Genomic DNA, 20,097 nt, shown 5'->3' with positions numbered 1-20,097 from the left:
ATGATGTGCTGGGAAGTTACAAAGTGTTATCACACATATTAACAATAGCTATCGGGGTGGCTGGTTAGCTCAGTTGGTTAGAGCGCGCGGTGCTAATAACACCAAGGGTGCCGGTTTGATCCCCGCATGGGCCACTGTGAGCTGCGCCCTCCTTAAAAAATAAAATAAAATAAAATAAAAAATAATAATAGCTATCAATGCTTATTATATGCTAGGCACAATTCCAAGCTTCACGTACTCGTATATTAATCTAATCCATTGTTCACAAAGTTGTTATCATTCTCATTTTATAGATGAGGAAGCGAGGATGAATACTAGCCCAGGGAAACACAACTAGTAATACTACCTCATCTGGTCCTCACAACTCTCAAAGCAAGTTGAGTTATTTCTCCCTACGGACAGGTATTAATGTCATCATTTCTTCGATGAAGAGACTGAGCACAGGAAGATTGTATGGTCTGCCCAAGGAATCAGAGCGGGCTATGATCTTACCCAAAAAGGTTCAAATACTATAAACATGAGGAAGAGCAATTTTACGTATAAAATAGATTGAGAACATTTAGAAACTTTCTCTTAGGTACTATTAGATTCATTATCAACAGCTTACAAGAGACAAGAGCAGCAAGCATGGATCCAAAGAACAAGAACATATTCCAGCAAAATATAAAAATGGGAAATATAAAACTATAATTTTACCTTTCGGCTATTGGTGAGAAACAGGTTACGAGCTGAAGCTTTCTGCTTGTTGGCCTAAAATAATTAAAAACAAGATTTCATTTAGGATTCCTTTTTGAAAAGAATGACACTGTCTCTTACTCAACGCTAGGGTTAAATAATAAAACATCAAGCCCTGTATATTCTAGATATATTACAGAAAGCTACAAAAGCAGCATTAAGAATAAGCTAGAGCTGTGGAAAGAACTTAAGGTTTATATTTATACTTAAGGCTTGAAATGGATGAGGAAAATGTACGAACATACCCTAACCCTAGCATGACCCTGATTAAAACACACTGCTTTCCAGGGCTGATCTGCAAAGAAGCTGGGATAGCAGGGCACTCAGATACAAAAATTGTTAGGAGAAATGTCAACTAGCCTCCCAGTTTGTGATTCTAGCCCCATCTTCAGCCAGGGCAAACCTGCTGCCACTATTACTCAACTTCCACCACCACTTAAGCCTCATCTTCTCCAACAAAAAAGTCCGAGGCAGACCTAACATGAGATGACCCAGCGACCTACAACCCAGTCTCAAGCTGCTTATCAGGTCTTCCATTTCAGTTGGGGGGAAAAAAAAGTCTCAATAAAGAAACCTGATTTCCCACGACGGTTCATGTGATGTGGGAGAAGACACAGAACAGGCAGAGCTGAGTGGCACCACCTGAAACCTCTTCACCAGGTATAAAGCAGGTTTTCCCATAAATTTTCCCATCGAGAATGGTCATACATAAACTCTCCAGAAATACTTAGTAATTGCTATGGGGGGAACTAGTAATTGTTCAGTAGAGAAGAAGCACTGTACTGAAGGATCAAAGCTAAGAACACAGTACTGGGACAGATGTGTCACGTGATTACCAGGAACACATCACTCCCCTGGTAATCCTGCCAAAAATGCATAACCCAGATCTAATCAAGAGATAACATCATACAACCCAAATTCAGAAATATTCTACAAAATAACAGGCCCATACTCTTTAAAAATCACAATGTCATGAAAGATGAAGGCTGAGAAATTGTTTCAGATTAAAGGAGATTAAAGAGACATGAAAACTAAATGCCACATATAGTTCTAGATCGGATCCTGGGTTGAATCAGGAAAGAACAAAATGCTACAGAGGACATTATTGAGACAACCGATGAAATTTGAATATGTCTATGGATTAGATCTTTTTTGTAACTTCACTGTGGTTATATATGAGATGTTCTTTTTCTTAGGAAATACACACTCAATTATTAGGAGTAAATTTAGCACAAAGTATCAAACGTTCAAAATGGATGAGAAAAAAGTATGCATTTATGTAACAAAAGCAAGTAAGGCAAACAATTGCTAAATATAAGTAAAGGATACATGGCAGTTCCTTGCATTATTCTTGCCATATATTTTTTTAAACTTTTGAACTAATTTTAGACTTACAGAAAAATTTGCAAAAAATAGTACAGTTCTCTTACATCCCCCATGGCTCTCCCTAATTTTAGCATCTTATATAACCATAATACAATTATTGAGAAAGGAAATTAACACTGTCAAAATATTAATTAAACCACAGGTCTTATTTCAATGTCAACAATTTTTCCACTAATACCATTTTACTGTTCCAGGATCCTACACAGGATCCCACATTGCATTTTGTTGCTTTTCTCCTTAGTCTCTTTCTATATGTAACTTTTCCTCAATCTTTTTTTCATGTCCTGGACACTGTTGAAAAGCACCAATCAGTTATTCTTTAGAATGTCCCAAAATGTGTGGTTTTCTGATTTTTTTCTCATGATTGGAATGACATGCATTTTGGCAAGCATATCAAAGATATGAAGTGTTCTCAGCGCATCACATCAAGAAGTTCATGATGTCAACGTTTCTATTACTAGTGATGTTTACCTGGATCATTTGGCTAAGGTGCATTCTGCCAGTTCTCAGTACTATCCTTTGTGCTAATATGTATGCTGGGGCAGATGCTTTGAGTCTATACAAATGGTTTCTCCTCTAACTTTTGCCCTCTAATTTTAGCATTTAACCATGATAAGTAGTCACAATAGTCATGGGGATATGAAATACAGTATGGGGAATATAATCAATAATGTCGTAAAGATTATGTGGCATAGCAGATGGGTACTGGACTTAGCAGGGAGACCACTTCAAGGACCGTGTGGATGCCTGACCGCTGCGCTGTACACCTGAGGCTGAAGGAGAACAGTATTAAATGTCAAATACACACACACACACACACACACACACACACACACACACACAGATCTCATCATGGGATGTAAAGTACAGCATAGGGGATATAGTCAGTGGTATTGGAACAGCTATAGATAATGTCAGAGGGGTAGTAGATTGGGGGGCTATAAGTTTGTGAGGGGTGTAAATGTCTAGTACATTGCTTTGCACACCTGAAACTAATAAAAATAAATAAATAAAACAAAAAAACAATGAATCCAGTCTGCAAAAATTATTACAACGGTGTTTGCATAATGATTCTCTATTTCCTTCCTTCCTTCTGAACTGCAACTTACTAATTGCAATTCCTCTGTAAGGAAGAGTTGTTCCTTCTACCTCACCTTTTTGTTTATTCAATTATGTATAACAGTATGGACACATAGTTTTTATTCCATGGGTTAAAATTCTGTGTTGTTATTATATATTTTGCTGCTTAAATGATTCTAACTTTGGCCATGAGCAGCTCCTTCAGGTTGGCTCCTGTGTTCTTTTGACAAGCCCTCCATCTCACCACAAGATGTTTAATGCTCATCTTGTATTTTCCCTGCCAAGTTCTGGAATAAACTACTTTTCAGTGGAGCCCTACTTCCTTTTATTACAGAATAAAAGGTACTGAGGAATCAAAACCTGCTGGGCATCCTCATTGTTACTGGGGTGTCTGTCAGCAGAGAACTAGAAAAAAAAAAAGTATACTAATCCATGCATACACACGCAACTATTAGGTTGGTGCAAAAGTAACTGCGGTTTTGTAATTGTTTTTAAGCTTTTAAACCGCAATTACTTTTGCACCAACCTAATATATTTCTGTATTTATCTATCTATATGTATATAAAAAGCCATGAAGCTATTACACTGATGCCTCTAATTCGAATCAAACTTCACAGGTTTCATTTTAGCTTTCCCCTTTTCCTTACTCATAACTTCTTCCTCCAACAGTGAGAAACTGGCTCTCACCTACAATATATATTTATTTGTCCAATCCTAGTTTACATATAAAGTAGTTTCAAAATTGCTAACTCATTTTCCTATGAGAAACATTTTTACTGTGTCAATATGGCACTTATCTATAGCTCTTTTGGTCTTTAGCCTTACATATCCAGTCAAAAGACTATTTTCCTCAGTTACTTAGGTGAGTTTTTTTATTCTCCACTCACTGGAACTTGATTATGTTACTCATTTCTAATACAGTTAAGTTCATTTGTTCTGTTCTTCCATCTTGCCCACAAATACCCGCAACCTCTCTCTCCACCTACAACGTGGTTTGTTTTATTTATTTTGGGGGTATGTCAGGAGTATCTAAAACATTACTATGGTTCTAAAAGTCAGCCCTACACCAAAAGACGTACTCAGAGACTCCCTTTCCATCCCTGCTACTCTGTTCCCATTCCTTCCCATTTTGCTATCCTTTTCCCACCTTCCCCTTATAAGGAATCAATCACTTTAATTTCTGATTTATCCTTCTGGAATTTCTTTTGCACAAACAAGCAGATGTTTGTGTATTTTCTTGTATTCCCTTTTTTCTTATGAAGGGTCAGTACTCTAGATACTTGTTTTGCTTTTGTCACTTAACAGTATATTAGAAATTCATCTCCGTTCAGTGCTGTCTTCCTCATTCTTTCTTTTTAACAACGGCATCATAATCCACCGTGTAGATCTACCACTGTTTAATCCAAGCCGCATATATGGACATTTGGGTTGTTTCCACTATTTTGCAATTACAAATAATGCTCCAATGAATAACTTTGTTTACATGTATTTTTGTATTGTTGGAGGTTTAGCTTCAGGGTGGATTCCTAGAAGTGGAAGTGCTGATTTGAAAGGTAAGTGCGTATGTAGATTGTCAGATACTACCAATTTTCCCTCCAGAAGGAAGTTCTCTCTAATTTGCATTTCTAGCAGCAATATATGAGTGCCTATTTCCCCACAGCCTGTGATGCGTAACAAAAGGTGTCTAGGTGTTATTTAAATTTGTGTTACTCCAATAATGAGAGACTTTGACCCTTTTTATTATGTTTGAGGTCCAACTTTATATCTCACTTTGTGAATTGTCTATTCATGTTGTTTTCCCATTTGTCTACTGAATCTCTGGTCCTTTTTCCCTCAATTTTTAAGAGTTCTTTATATATTAGAACTTTGATATATTAGCTAATGGATATATTAGATAATAGCCCTTTGACCATGATATACAATGTAAATAATCTCTCATAGTTTGCCAGTTGTACTTTGTCATGCAAATTTTATTTTTTGTGTAATCAAAATTATCAATATTTTATTTAGTTGCTTCTGGATATTGAGTCAGAAACTCTTTTCCTACACAAAGGTTAAATAGGAATGCAACTGTTTTTCTTCTAGGGTTTGAATGGTTTCATTTTTTACATTGAGGTCTTTAATCCATCTGCAGTGTATGTGTGAGACAGGTCTGATTTTATCTTTTTCCAAATGGTTAGCCAATTGTCCCAGCACCACTTATAAAAAGAGCAAAAAGAACACTTAATACATTTTTCTCTTGAGTCATTTTCAGTTTCTTCTACTGCCTATGATTATCCAATAACATCGAAATGTTTGTAAATTCTCTAAGAAACATATCTCCCCCACTTTAATTTGCTGTCAATCTCTATTGATATATGTAAGAAGACTGTGTTCTTTCCTTAAAGAAGTTTCCCTCCATTTCCTTTTTTTGTTGTTGTTGGTGGAGGAACATCACACAACCATTAATTGTCTTGTGAATTCTGATCATATTTAGCAAAATAGTTAACTAAAGAGAGTATTATTCAGCCTTCTTAATTTCAACAGATTCGTTTCTGTTAAGCTCTGTGAAGGTATCTAGCTCTCCCGGCTCCTCTTTAGAAGGCAAGCAGAAAACACATTCTTGCCACAACCTACACGGGAGAGACATGCTTACCTTTGGTAGTTCCTTTTTCACAATGCTGAGCCACACTTTCCTGCGACGAGCATTAAGCTGCTCAATGGATAAGTGCTTCTTCTTGATGCCAGGAGGTGGTGCATCATGAGAAAACTTGGCAAAGACTTTGGTCTGGTGGTGGTGGCGACGAGGAGATTCTTCTGAGGAAAGTTCTTCATCCCTTCGCCTTTTTTTCTTCACTTTTTTCAACTTGGCTGCAAAGGAAACAGACTCTCAACAGGTTGCATTTCTTTCCCTTCCACAGGAGACAGCCACAAAACTACCTCATCATTTTAAGCAAATTCAAAGTTCTTTCCTCATTCCACCTGAGGTTAGCAATGTTTATCCCTTTATCAATTCAGGCCCATGAATATTCCAAATGGAAGATCTTACTACCTTGGAAAAGAACACTGGATCCTCCCTGATTACATGAAAGAGAAACACAGAATAAAACTTCAGACCTAAATTTCTTTTGAACAAACAATAGGAAAGGAAGCTTATAAGGTATCATGGGCTCAAGTAATGGTCAAAAGGAAAAACAACAACAACATTTCTACTTGATGGCAATGTAAGGGTGCTAAAGACAAACAGAGAAAGAAAATACATTAGCTGATAGGATGCTAAGACATGTAAAGAGAAAATCATATATGGAACAAATTCCTAATTAGAAGTGGAGGATGTGAAGGATGAAAAACAGAGATAAACAAGGAGGATGTGGGAGAAAGAAGGGAAGAAGGCTGAAAAGAGTCTTTCTGAGTAGAGTTCATACCTTCAGGGGAATAAAATCTGCCTTGTACAGATAGTTTAACATTCCCTTCCTATTTCCTTCCTGATTTCCAGCTGCTTAGAGCTCAGTAAGATAGGAAAGGACACTTCCTGACAAACATGCAAAAAAATACTACACAAGATCATCAGGAGGAAATCTATTTTAAATCACCACATACAGCAACAATTATAATTTATCCCAAACACTTCAGGTTACTCTTCATATTTCCCTGTTCATAAACAACTTCTTCCACTCCCAGAACATTTTTAACATTTGAAGAATGTGTAGAAGAAAAAAGGAATAAACTAATCAGCTTAAAACTCTGCCTAGGAATCTATAGCTCTTCTGTCTTCATAATCACAGCAAACTTCATAAACCAAATATGAAATAAGGTTAATTAATACAACTAATTAGATAGGGGAGACTAGTGTTCTTCAGGTAAAGCAAATTTCTACTACATGTGTTATGTTCAAAGTCCAAATGCACCAGCAAGCCACACACAGTCCAGAAACTAAGAACGAGTAAATATGGGAAGCAGGTAGGTCAATAAGCTTACCTTTAAGTTTCTTTTCCTCCTTAAATTTCTTTTTTTTGGGTCCAAGTAGGTGACGTTGTTGCTCATAGAAAGGGTCGTATGTGGAAAGCAGGCCCGCACTGTAGTACTGGTACTGCTGCAACTGAAGCAGGCGAATAGTGATGCTTAGAAGGGCCTGTCTGTGTTCCACAGCACAACCTTCAAGGTCAACTTTACTACAGAAAGCTGAGCCAGAGAAAAACCATCGCTCCTAAATACAGTATTCTTCCCATAGAACCCAACAAAGATTTAGGACATCAAAGTAAATTATTTCCTACACTTCAAAGCAAAATAGGTTCAGAGAACATTTGAGATTTTGCTTCCCAGCAATGTCATCAGTTTGGCTCAAATAAATTCTTAAAGCTAAAAAATAAAACCAACAACAAAAACCAAAATATGTTCATAGGCTATGCACATGTTAAGTTGCTGGAAATAATTTAAGGAAAACTCTTCATTGCTTCTGAATCTCCACTAAAATATTTAGTCCTGACACATACTTGAGAGATGCAATTCTTTGCAGAAAGAGTTCCTCTTGGAATTCATCAACAAGAAATAAATCATATTTCTATTACCAACAGGTTCTCAGGTTTACTAACGTTTCTGATGCCTGCTATTCGGGCTTATAGTCTTATATTTGGTTTGAATAGTTACCAGACATCCCAATTCTTCAGTCTTTCAAGTCTTTTCTCTCTTCATCGCCTACTGAGTCTGACAATATCATGGATAGTGCCTATGTTGCCAGAATTCTAACATGAGTAATCTATTTCTTTCTTTCCAGGGAGTAGTTAATCCTTTCAAACATTTCATTTAAATTGATCACCAAAGCTCATATTAATTCCATCGCACTAGTTACTAATGGATAAATATGAATATAAATTAAAATTAAGTAGTCCACTATTGAACCTCTTTTCTGGATTACAGCCAAATGAACTGTCCAAGCACTGAAACTAGGATAGAATAGCGACATGGAGAACTATTACAAGGTCCTCTTTCAACGGTCAAATTTAAGTGAGCATTCATCAAGCTGTATACTTAAAATCTGTGAACTTTCCTACCGTTTCCCCGAAAATAAGACCTAGCCAGACAATCAACTATAATGTGTCTTTTGGATCAAAAATTAATATAAAACCCAGTATTATACTATATTACATTATATTACATAAGACCCGGTCTTACATTATAGTAAAATAAGACCAGGTCTTATATTAATTTTTGCTCCAAAAGACGCATTAGAGCTGATTGTCCGGCTAGGTCTTATTTTTGGAGAAACATGGTATATATATGTTTTACTTCAATTAAAAACCAACAGGAGTTCCAGTCAAGATGGCAGAGTAGGTAAACTCTGTGTTTACCTTCTCTCCCGACCACATCAAAATTACAATTTAACTACAGAACAGCCATCATTGAGAATCACTTGAAGTCTAGCTGAACCGAACCCTTCAACTAAGGACATACAGAACAAGCCACCTAGAGATTGGAGGGGCAGAGACACCGAATGGGCTGGTTGCACACCCACGTGTGACCACTGAAAATCTGGAGGGATATCTTCGCTGCGGAAGTTCCCCCAGAGGAGTGAGGCGTTCCAGCCCCACACCAGGCTCCCCAGCACAGGGTTTCAGTGCCAGGAGAGAAGTCTCCATAACTTCTGGTTGTGGAAAACAGTGGAGATTGTGCCTGAATGAGACTAAGGCGGCTGCAGGCCCAGGTGCTCCCCTTAAAGGGCCCATGCACGGACTTACTTGCTGAAGGACTCACTCATGCTAAGCTCCAGTGCTGGGGCAGCAGTTCGAAAGGCGCCGGGGACATATGGGGAGCAACTGAGTTGTCTACCTTCAGGACAAATGCTGGAAGGGCAGCTCTCTCACAGATGGAGGAGCTGGTGGAAGCCATTGCTTCTTTGCTGAGACCTCCCCCTTCTGGCATGCAAACACAGGCAGCTGCCATATGTGAGTTTCCATCAACTTGGCCACACCATTTGTTCACCTGGTGATTCTGAGACCCCACATCACAAAACTTGCAGGCCCACACAAGCTGCTTCCACTTGCTTATCCTTACAAACAGCCTGTCTTGGTTCTTGCTACAGACATTTCTAAATCTCTCAAAAGTTCACAAAACCCAAACAACATCTGGCTTCGGTGTATCCTGTACTTCCAGCGGAGCAGCTGTAAGCCCAGTACTACCGACAGCCGGCCTTGGTTCGTGGCTTGGACTCTCAAGGCACCTCCAAGCAACAGCACAGGAGGTAGCCATCTGCAGAATGGTTTGAGGCTCACGCAGTGTGGTCCTGGGCAGGGCACACAGGCTGCAGCTAAACTTGGCCTTCCCCTCCCAAGAGGCCCCAGGCCTGCCCAGTGGCCAGCTTCAGACCAAGCTGGAGCATTGCCCAGCTGCCTCCAAGGATGACATACCCAAAGGGCAGACTGGGCAGGCACCAGAGCCATGCTAAAATGAATCCAGCTTCATAGCATCAGCCCCTGTACCACAACTCCTCCACTATCGTCACAGCCAGTCCTCACAAACAATGAACCCGAGGGTTAATCCCTCCCACTGCCAAGCAAACAGCAGCCAAAGCTCAACTACAACAGGAGGGCACACACAATCCACACAAGAGACACATCTGGTGTACTCGGCTCTGATGACTGCACCACTGTGCCCACAGGACACCTACTACATAAGGCCACTCCATTAAGACCAGGAGACATAGCAGCCCTACCTAATACAAAGAAACAAACACAGGGAAGCAGTCAAAATGAGGAGACAAAGAAACATGTCCCAAATAAAAGAACAGAACAAAGCTCCAGAAAAAGAACTAAACAAAATGAAGAAAAGCAATCTACCAGATGCAGAGTTCCAAATACCAGTTATAAAGATGATCAATGATCTCAGGGAGAATTTCAACAGAGATAGGAAACATAAATATGGAGATAGAAAAAACAAACAAACAAACAAACAAAACCAGTCAGAAATAAAGAATACAATAACTGAAATGAAGAACACATTATAGGAAATTAAGAGTAGATTAGATGAAGCAGAGGATCAAATCAGCAATTTAGAAGATAAGGTAGCAAAAACACCCAATCAGAACAGCAAAAAGAAAAAAGAATCCAAAAAAATTAGGACAGTTTAAGGGGCCTCTGGGACAACAAGCATACCAACATTTGCATCATTTGGGTACCAGTAGGAGGAGAGAGAGAGCAAGAAATTGAAAATCTATTTGAAGAAATAATGACAAAAACTTCCCTAACCTGGTGAAGTACATGGATATTCAAGCCCAGGAAACACAGGGAGTCCCAAACAAGATGAACGTAAACAGGCCCACACCAAGACACATCATAATTAAAATGCCAAAAGGTAAAGACAAAGAGAGAATATCAAAAGCAGCAAGAGCTGTTACTTACAAGGGAGTTCCCATAAGACTGTCAGCTGATTTCTCAACAGAAACTTTGCAGGCCAGAAGGGATTGGTAGGAAATATTCAAAGTGATGAAAAGAAAGAACCTTCAACTAAGATTACTCTACCCAGCAAACTATCATTTAGAATCAAAGGACAGATAAAGAGCTTCCCAGACAAGAAAAAGCTAAAGGAGTTTGTCACCACCAAACCAGTATTACAACGATTGTTAAAGGGATTTAAGACAGACACACACACACACACACACACACACACACACACACACAAATCTAAAATATGAATAAAATGGCAATAACTGCATATCTAGCATATCTATCAACAATCACTTTAAATGTAAATGGATTAAATGTTCCTACCAAAAGACATAGCGTGGATGAATGAATAAGAAAACAAGACCCATACACCTGATGACTACAATAGAGACTCTCACTTCAGATCAACAGACACACAAAAACTGAAAGGGAAAAAGATATTTCATAAAAACAGAAATGACCAAAAAAAAAAAAGCTGGGGTAGCAATATTTATACCAGAAAAAATAGACTTTAAAACAAAGGCTGTAACAAGAGACAAAGAAGGACCCAGTAATCCCACTTCTGGGTATTTATCTGAAGACACCCAAAATGCTACTTCAAGGCGACGTGTGCATTCATATGTTCATTGCAGCATTATTTACAAAAGCCAAGATATGAAGACAACCTGGGTGTCTGTCTGTGGAAGAATGGATAAAGAGGAGCTGGTACATATATACACACACAATATTACTCAGCCATAAAAAAGAATGAAATCTTGCCACCTACAACATGGATGGACCTGGAGGATATTGTGCTTAGTGTAGTAACTCAGACAGAGAAAGACAAATGTCGTATGATTCACTTATAAGTGGACGCTAAAGAACAAAATAAATAAATGAAACATAAACAAACTCATAATACAGAGAACATTTTGATGGTTGCCAGATGGGAGGGGTATTGGGGGTGGGTGAAAAAGAAGAAATTAAGAAGTACAAATTTTGGTTGTTACATAGTAGTCACGGGGATGTAAAGTAAAACATAGGAAATATAGTCAATAATATGGTAATAGCTATGCATAGTGCCATGTAGGTACTAGTCAGGGGGATCACTTCTTAAATTGTATGTCTAACCACTATGCTCGACACCTGAAATTAATACAAGATAATATTGAATGTCAACTGCAATTGAAAAATTTTAAAAGGGGGGGGGAGGGGAAGGTGAATAAGAGGTTCAAATTTCCAGGTATGAAAATAAATCTTGGGGATGTAATGTACAGCATAGGAAATATAGTCAATAATATTGTGATAGTGTGGTACAGTGTCAGATGGTTGCTGGACTCATCATGATGATCACTTTTTTAGGTATATAAATGTTGAATAACTATGGTGCACATCTGAAACTAATAGTGTATGCTAGCTATATTTTAATAAAAATCTTTAAAAAATAAAAATGAAAAAATAACAACAAATATTTCAAGCACCAAGTGCCTTAGCACTGTATCTTGAGGAACTCTTTGTCTTAATCAAAAGTCAGATATCTTACTGTTTATCACTACTACAGGTTTATAGACTTTAGTGTATTATTCAAAGCTTTCTGAACTAACTTTGGACCTTAATTAATTGCTGAAATGTTTTTAGATCTTCAAATATGCTATTGCTCATTATGTATAAAGTGCCACATTTCTGTCAAAAATCAGAAGGCTTTGATAACAGCATTCAAATAGCTGTCACTTAAAACTATCATCAATCTAAGATTAGTATGTGAAGAAAGGGTGGTTTTTCAAGATAGAACTTTCAAAATGCAACTATATTAAAAAACAACCACTTGATTTAAAAAGGTGTAGCTACTTTGGAAAACAGTCTGGCAGTTCCTTGAAAGGATTAAGCATAAAATTACCATACGACCCAGTGATTCCTCTCCCAGGTATATACAAAACAGAAATGAAAACTTGTACTCAAATCTTCATGGTAGCATTACTCATATTAGCCAAAAGTAAAAACTCATTACTGATAGCTATGATGCATAACCCCCAAAAAGTACAAACAATCCAATTAGTTCATCAACTGATGCACAAATAAAATGTGGTATGTCCATACAATGGAAAGTTATTTGGCAATAAAAAGAAACGAAGTACTGATATATGCTACCAAAAATGAACCTTGAAAGCACTATGCTAAGTGAGAGAAGCTGAACACAAAGGACACGCTGTTCCATTTGTATGAAGTACCTAGAATAGACACATTCACAGACAAATGATGGGCTGATGGCTGCCTGGGGCTGAGATGAATGGAGACAATGAGAGGTAACAGCTAACGGGAGTGGGCTTGCTTCTGAGGGTGAGAAAATATTCTGGAATTAGACAGTGATGGCAGTTACAACTCTGAATATACTAAAAACCACTGAACTGTGTACCTTAAAAGGCTGAATTTTTTTGGTATGTGAAATATATTTCAATAAAGCTGTCATCAGAACCACCACCACCATCTAAATATGAAGTTAAAATAATGTATCTTCAATTACTATAACCCAGAGGGCAAATACCCCGTATGAAGTTCTAAGAATTCTCCTGAAACTCTCACCTCTTTGTCTTTACTATACTTATTCTGGTGAAGTTTCTTGTATTTGTGCAGCCGCAACATGTTATGAAGTTCTTCTCTGCTGAGATTGAGTTCTTCTTCCTCTTCTTCTTCCTCTTCTTCTTCTTCTTCATCATTGTCTTCACTCTGAGACTCTGCCTCACTGGACTCATCACTTAGCAGAATGCTCTGAAAAAGGGAGGAAATGGAAATGGAGTTTCTGCTACGAAGCAATTCATTTTATAATACAAGCATTTTTTTCCCCATCCCCAAACAATGGCAAGAACAGCTGGAGGGCAGTCATTCCAGTTTCCCTTATGCTATTCTTTACCAATTCAACTGAGAAACAAAACAATACCAATTAAACTCAGTGGGCACAAATTGAAGAGCACTAAAACATGGGAAATGCTTTATTATAAACATCAACAAGGCTAGATTTTACTTCACTATACATAAGTACTTCACTATACATAAGATGGTTTAACTAAACGTCAAACACCACAGCAAAAAAAAAACAAACTAAAAACAAAAAAATTATCTATAGGATATAAAGAAATACAGAAAGCAGGCCGTGATGACTAACAAGAGAAACAAGCCCCAAATCCAGTAATAAATGCATAAACAAAATGTGGTATTATCCAGATAATGAAATATTACTCATCCATAAAAAGGAATAAAGTACTGATATGTGCCACAATATGAATGAACCTTGAAAATGTTATGCTAAGTGAAAGGAGCCAGACACAAAAGGTAATGTATTATATGATTCCATTAATATGAAATGTCCAGAATAGGCAAATCCATACAGAGAGAAAACAGATTAGTGGTTGCCAGGGGTTGGGGATACAGAGAATAGGGAATGACTGCTAATGAGTACAAAGGTTTCCTTCAGGAGTGATGAAAACAGTCTGGAATTAGATAGTGGTGATGATGGCTGCACACAAAACTTTATGAATATACTAAAAATCACCAAATTATACTTACAAATGATTTTATGGCATGTGAATTATATATCTGAATTTTTTTAACATGGGATGGCTAAACACAAAGATTTCTGCACTCCCAACAGCTCAATGATATGAAGCAAATCAGGTCTTTTAAACGTTGAGTTTTTTAAAGGGCTTAGTGAGAATAATAAGAGTATTCTTTAAGTTACTTTGATCTCTTCACAAGAAAAATATGAAGTAGAGAAATAGTTTCAATAGAAGAAAGGCTATCCTTAACTCAGTTTGGCCAATGACAGTAATCTTCTAAGAGTATAGAGCAGGTTATACCACTCTCTTGCTTATTGGAGTTATAACACGCCAATGGCGTACCCCTGGAGACTGAACTACAAACTCCTTAACATGGTGGACAAGGCCCTAAGTGATGAGGCTGAGACGTCATCTTCCACCATCCCCTCACTCACTGTGCTGCAGCCACACCAGCCCTCTTTCTCCTGCAAACAGAACGAGTTGCTTCCTTTCTCAGGACGGTTGCAGTTCTTCCTTCTGATAGAAACGTATCTTAAACTTTCATCAAACTCTCTCTGATTATTCAGAAATCAGTTGAAATGTTACCTCTTTAAAGAAGTCATATTTATTTGTTTGTTCCCAGGCTTACTCACTGGCCCCCTCCATCACCATGTAAGCTCCACAGGGCAAGAACCCAGTATCTGGCATGCAGGATGCGCTCAGTCAACATGTGGTGAATGAATAAGGTACTCAGGGACAGATGAAAAGTAGATTAATAATCCTGATTACAATGTGAGCCAGTGAGCGCAAGGATCTTATCTGATCGATATTTGTACTCCCTTGCTCTGCACAGTACTTTGTACTCAACAATGGCTGCTAAAGTGAACTTCATTGAGTCCTCTAGATTTTTCTCTAACTCTTCCAAAAACCACACCCAGAATAAAAGACTCCTATCTAGAAAAATCTCCGCCAGTCTGCCAGAATGAATCAATATCCTTTCCATTTTATTTGTAATTGTAGTAGGTTATCTGAATCATGAACATTCTGCTTTCTCTTACCTTTAGCCACTTTCTGCTTTTCTTCAACTTAGAGAAGTTATATAAATTCCCTTTGTCAGACTTTGATTCTGTGTAAAGAAACATAAAGAATAATAAAATGAAAGGATGACTGCCCCAACAGAACTGGCAGTCCAAAGAGGGATCTCATGCCACACTGACCTGACTGCAGAACTCCATTCAGTGAGTATGTGTTTAACATTCCAGAACTGCTTGCTCCAGAAGTTTCACCGAGCAATGAATTTGGAGGTTCTTCCTTAACTTGTATTAAGGGATCCCCAGACTGGGGCAATAAAGGATTACTGTCATCCAGTCCATCTTCACTTTCATCACTATAAATTGAAGAATGGTGAATCCACAGTCAGAGCTGACCCAGCAAAATATTGTAATTTATGGTTGGTAGACTGAACATTTTATAGAAGAAATTGATCCTTTGAATAAGTTGACTGTGTTTTATTTAAAAGGGAAAAAAAATACCAAACACGCTAAGAATCCTTAAATATTTGAACCCTAAAATCTACAGGGATAAAGGGAATCAGAAATATGGTCAAACATTATTAAACTGGGAATATGGACTTGCATACCTAGAAATACTCCTGTTGAAGATGGCTGATGTTTGTCGCAGGAAATGGTCCAACCGGAGGGCCCTCTCCAAGTACTGAAGATAGAGGGGCTTTGCCAGCTCAGTGCAGCCGCCATCGTCCCCGGCACTCAACTCCGAGGCCATAGAACAAATCTGTCTTCATGCACAAAGGTCTCCGACTGCACAGCTGTAGAACGGAGATAAGTAGTGAAAGATGAAATGCTATTGATTCTCTCTTTATCTTGACTGCTTACTGTCAATGTGAAGAGAAATCAGACCTTGTAGAATACAGGTGAGAAGAGAGCAGTCTGTAAAAAGATCATGATAAAGCTCTCAATAGGCATTGCCTTCTAAAGCAAAGGCAGATGTGAAAAGGATGAGAAGAATATCAAAATACAGAAACACTTTCGTATGTTGTAATGGAAATTCATGTACTTCTTTGAAACAGTTCCTTAAAATTGTTACCTACTTCTCTTTTGCCCTACAATGAACAATTACATCAATCCAAATCTATAAAAGTTCACTGTTATACACCTCACAGAGGAGCTCACCACATTGTACTCAGCATCTGCTTCAAAACAGCCGCTCCCTTTTTCCGTTTTGTATTTACATTTGTACGTATGTGTGAGGTAGTCCATTGACAAGAGAATAGATATATTGGCGGAACACTTTACAATCCCTTGTAGATATGCCATATAACGTTTAGAAATGATTTAAAAAACTGAAGCAAAGAGAATAAAAGTGAGGATGAGAAACACAGGTATAGCCTGAGCAATCTCTTTGCTACCTTAAGTTGTTAAAGACAATGTTAGAGTCAGAATGTCTTCACTAGAGAAAAAAATGTAACCATTTCCCATTTGTCATGTAACATCTCTTGCTTTATATACCTTATTATCTTTAAAGAGTTAACAGGCTAAGCCAGGATTAAATAATGAAATAACAGAGAGCAATTAGCCCACCATCTCACATACAATGATTACTCAATAAATGGTAAATTACGTTTTAAAAGTTCATAATCTAACAAACTAAGGTATAAGCTTTAAAAGAAACCATAACATCTTTATCTTGAGTTGTTTTCTTGTATTATCAGTTTAAAATTTCCTAATATAATCTTTCTACTTAAGGGAATGTGAAAAATTTTCCCCCTGTTGAACTACCGATTCAACACAATCCCTATCAAAATCCCAGCAGGCTGCTGCTGCTTTTCTCAGAAGTGGGTAAGCTGATTCTTAAATTTATATGGAAACACAACAAAATAAGAAAAGCCAAACTAATTTTGAAAAAGAACAGAGTTGGATGATATATACTTCCTGATTTTAAAACATATTATAAAGCTATAGTAATCAGGACAGTGTGGTACTGGCATAGGATAACCATTTAGATCAATGAAAATAAACTTACATTTATGGTCAATTAATTTTTTTATCCTAAAAGCATTTAATTTTTTATTAAATTTTTTTTGGTATTTTTAGATTACAGTTGACATTCAGTATTATACTGTGGTTAGACATTTATATAACTTACAAAGTGATCCCCCCAGCAACGCTAGTACCCACCTGATACCATACACAGTTACTACAATATTATTGACTATATTCCTTATGCTGCATTTCACATCCCGGTGACTATTTTGTAACTGCCAATTTGTACCTTTTAATCTCCTCACCTTTTTCACCCATTCCCCCAATTCCCCCTTCCATCTGGCAACCATCAGTTGGTTCTCTGTATCTGAGTTTATTTTGCTTTTTAAGATTCCACACGTAAGTGAAATCATATGGTATTTGTATGTCTGTGACTTATTTTACTTAGTATAATACCATCTAGGTCCATCCATGTTGTCACAACTGGTAAGATTTCATTCTTTTCTTATGGCCCAGTAATATACTATTGTATATATGTACCACCTCTTCCTTATGCAGTCGTTGGATATCGCCTTTATCTATCAATGGGCACTTCGTAGGGTGCTTTCATACCTTGGCTATTGTAAAGAATGCTGCAATGAACATAAGGATACATGTATCTTTTCAAATTAGTATTTTGGATTTCTTTGGATAAATACCCAGAAGTGAGACTGCTAGGTCATATGGTAGTTTTATTTTTAATTTTTTGAGGAACATCCAAACTGTTTTCCATAGTAGCTGCACCAATTCACAATCCCACCAACAGTGTACAAGGGTCCCTTTTCTCCACATCCTCGCCAACACTTCTTTGTTGATTTATTGGTAATAGCCATTCTGTCAGGTATGAGGTGATAACTCATTGTGGTTTTAAATTTCATTTTTCTGATGACTGGTAATGTTGAGCATCTTCTCATGTCTATCAGCTATCTGTATGTCCTCTTTGGAGAAATGTCTATTCAGGTCTATTAAATGTCTATTAAATCAGATTTTTTTGTGTGTGCTATGTTGTATGAGTTCTTTATATATTTTTTACATTACCCCTTATCAGATGTATCATTGGCAAATATTTTCTCATTCAGTAGGTTGTCTTTTCATTTTGTTGGTTTCCTTTGCTGTACAAAAACTTTTTAGTTTGATGTAGTCCCATTTGTTTACTTTTTCTTTTGTTTCCCTTGCCTGAGGAGACATAGCCAAAAAAAATATTACTAAGAGAGATGTCAAAGAGTTTACTGCCTATGTTTTCTTCTAGGAGGTCTATGGTTTCTGGTCTTACATTTAAGTCTTTAATCCATTTTGAATTTATTCTTGTATATAGTGCAAGAAAGTGATCTAGTTTCATTTTTTTGCATATATCTATCCGGTTTTTCCAACATCGTTTACCGAGAAGACTGTCTTTACTCCAGTGTATATTCTTGCCTCTTTTGTCATAGATTAATTAACCACATAGGTGTGGGTTTATTCCTGGGCTCTCTATTTTGTTCCATTGACCAATGTATCTGTGTTTATACCAGTACCATGCTGTTTTGATCACTACAGTCGTGTAGTAGTTTGATATTAGGTCACATGATGCATCCAACTTTGTTCTTTTTCAAAATAGATTTACCTATTTGTAGTCTTTTGTAATTCCATATAAATTTTAGGATTATTGGGCGACTGGTTGGTTCTGTTGGTTAGAGCGCAATGCTCATAGCTCATGACACCAATGTCGCCGGTTCGATTCCCACATGGGCCAGTGAGCTGCGCCCTCCACAACTAGATTGAAAGCCACGACTTGACTTGGAGCTGATGGGTCCTGGAAAAACACAGTTCCCCAATAAAAAAAAAATTTTTTTTAGGATTATTTGTTCTAGTTCTGTGCAAAATGCCATTTGTATTTTGATAGGGATTGCATTGAATCTATAGATTGCTTTGGGTAGTATGGACATTTTAACAATGTTAATTTTTCCTGTCCATGAACACAGTGTATGCTTCCATTTATTTGTATCTTCAATTTTTTTCTTCAATGTCTTATAATTTCCTGAGTACAGGTCTTTTACTTCCTTGGTTAAATTTATTCCTAGGTATTTTATATATTTTGATGCACTTATAAATAGGATTGTTTTCTTAATTTCTCTTTCTGATAGTTCACTATTGATGTATAAAACTGCAACTAATTTCTAGATATTAATTTTGTATCCTGCCACTTTACTGAATTCATTTATCAGCTCTAATACTTTTTTGGTGGAATCTTTAGTATCATGTCATCTTCAAATAATGACTTACTTCTTCCTTTCCAATCTAGTTGCCTTTTATTTCTTTTTGTCTGACTGCTGTGGCTAGGACTTCCAATACTGTGTGGAATAAAAATGGTGTAAGTCGACATCCTTGTTCCTGGTCTTAAGGAAAACATTTTCAGCTTTTTTCCATTGAGTACGATATTAGCTGTGGGTTTGTCATATACGGCCTTTATTATATTGAGATACATTCTCACCTTGCTGAGAGTTTCTACCATAAATGGATGCTGGATTTTGTCAAAAGCTTCTTCTGCATCTACTGATATGATCATATGATTTTTATCCTTCATTTTGTTTATGTGGTGTATCACATTAATTGTTTTGCAGATAACTGAACCAACCTCACATCCCAGGAATAAATCCCACTTGATCATGGTATATGATCTTTTTAATGTATTGCTAAATTCGGTTTGCTAATATTTTGTTGAGGATTTTGCATCTATGTTCATCAGGGATACTGGCCTATAATTTTCTTTCTTTCTTTCTGTAATGTCTTTATCTGCTTTTAGAATCAGGGTAATGCTGGCCTTCTAAAATAAGCTTGGGAGCCTTCCCTCCTTTTCAATTTTTTAGAATAGTTTAAGATGGATAGGTGTCAATGTTTGATAAAATTCACTTGTGAAGCCATCTAGTTTAGGACTTTTGTTTGTGAGTTTTT

At 37.2% G+C, this 20,097-nt stretch overlaps 1 protein-coding gene across 2 annotated transcripts in view; it reads right to left on the bottom strand.

Annotated features, from left to right (window-relative positions):
- INO80 (INO80 complex ATPase subunit) overlaps positions 1–20,097 on the bottom strand; it is a 119,801-nt gene that overhangs the window by 80,276 nt on the left and 19,428 nt on the right. For both annotated transcript variants that reach the window (XM_074327899.1, XM_074327898.1), the window contains exons 2-8: positions 15,768–15,953; positions 15,346–15,515; positions 15,187–15,254; positions 13,179–13,364; positions 7,159–7,279; positions 5,837–6,051; positions 697–750 (exon numbers count right to left, since the gene is read on the bottom strand). In XM_074327899.1, coding sequence (XP_074184000.1) covers positions 697–750; positions 5,837–6,051; positions 7,159–7,279; positions 13,179–13,364; positions 15,187–15,254; positions 15,346–15,515; positions 15,768–15,910 — 957 coding nt within the window. In that variant the 5' untranslated portion in view covers positions 15,911–15,953. The remainder of the gene's footprint in view (positions 1–696; positions 751–5,836; positions 6,052–7,158; positions 7,280–13,178; positions 13,365–15,186; positions 15,255–15,345; positions 15,516–15,767; positions 15,954–20,097) is intronic.

Source organism: Rhinolophus sinicus, linkage group LG03, assembly GCF_036562045.2.
Source record: "Rhinolophus sinicus isolate RSC01 linkage group LG03, ASM3656204v1, whole genome shotgun sequence".
NCBI lineage: Eukaryota > Metazoa > Chordata > Mammalia > Chiroptera > Rhinolophidae > Rhinolophus > Rhinolophus sinicus.
This window is presented reverse-complemented; position numbering and strand designations above follow the sequence as displayed.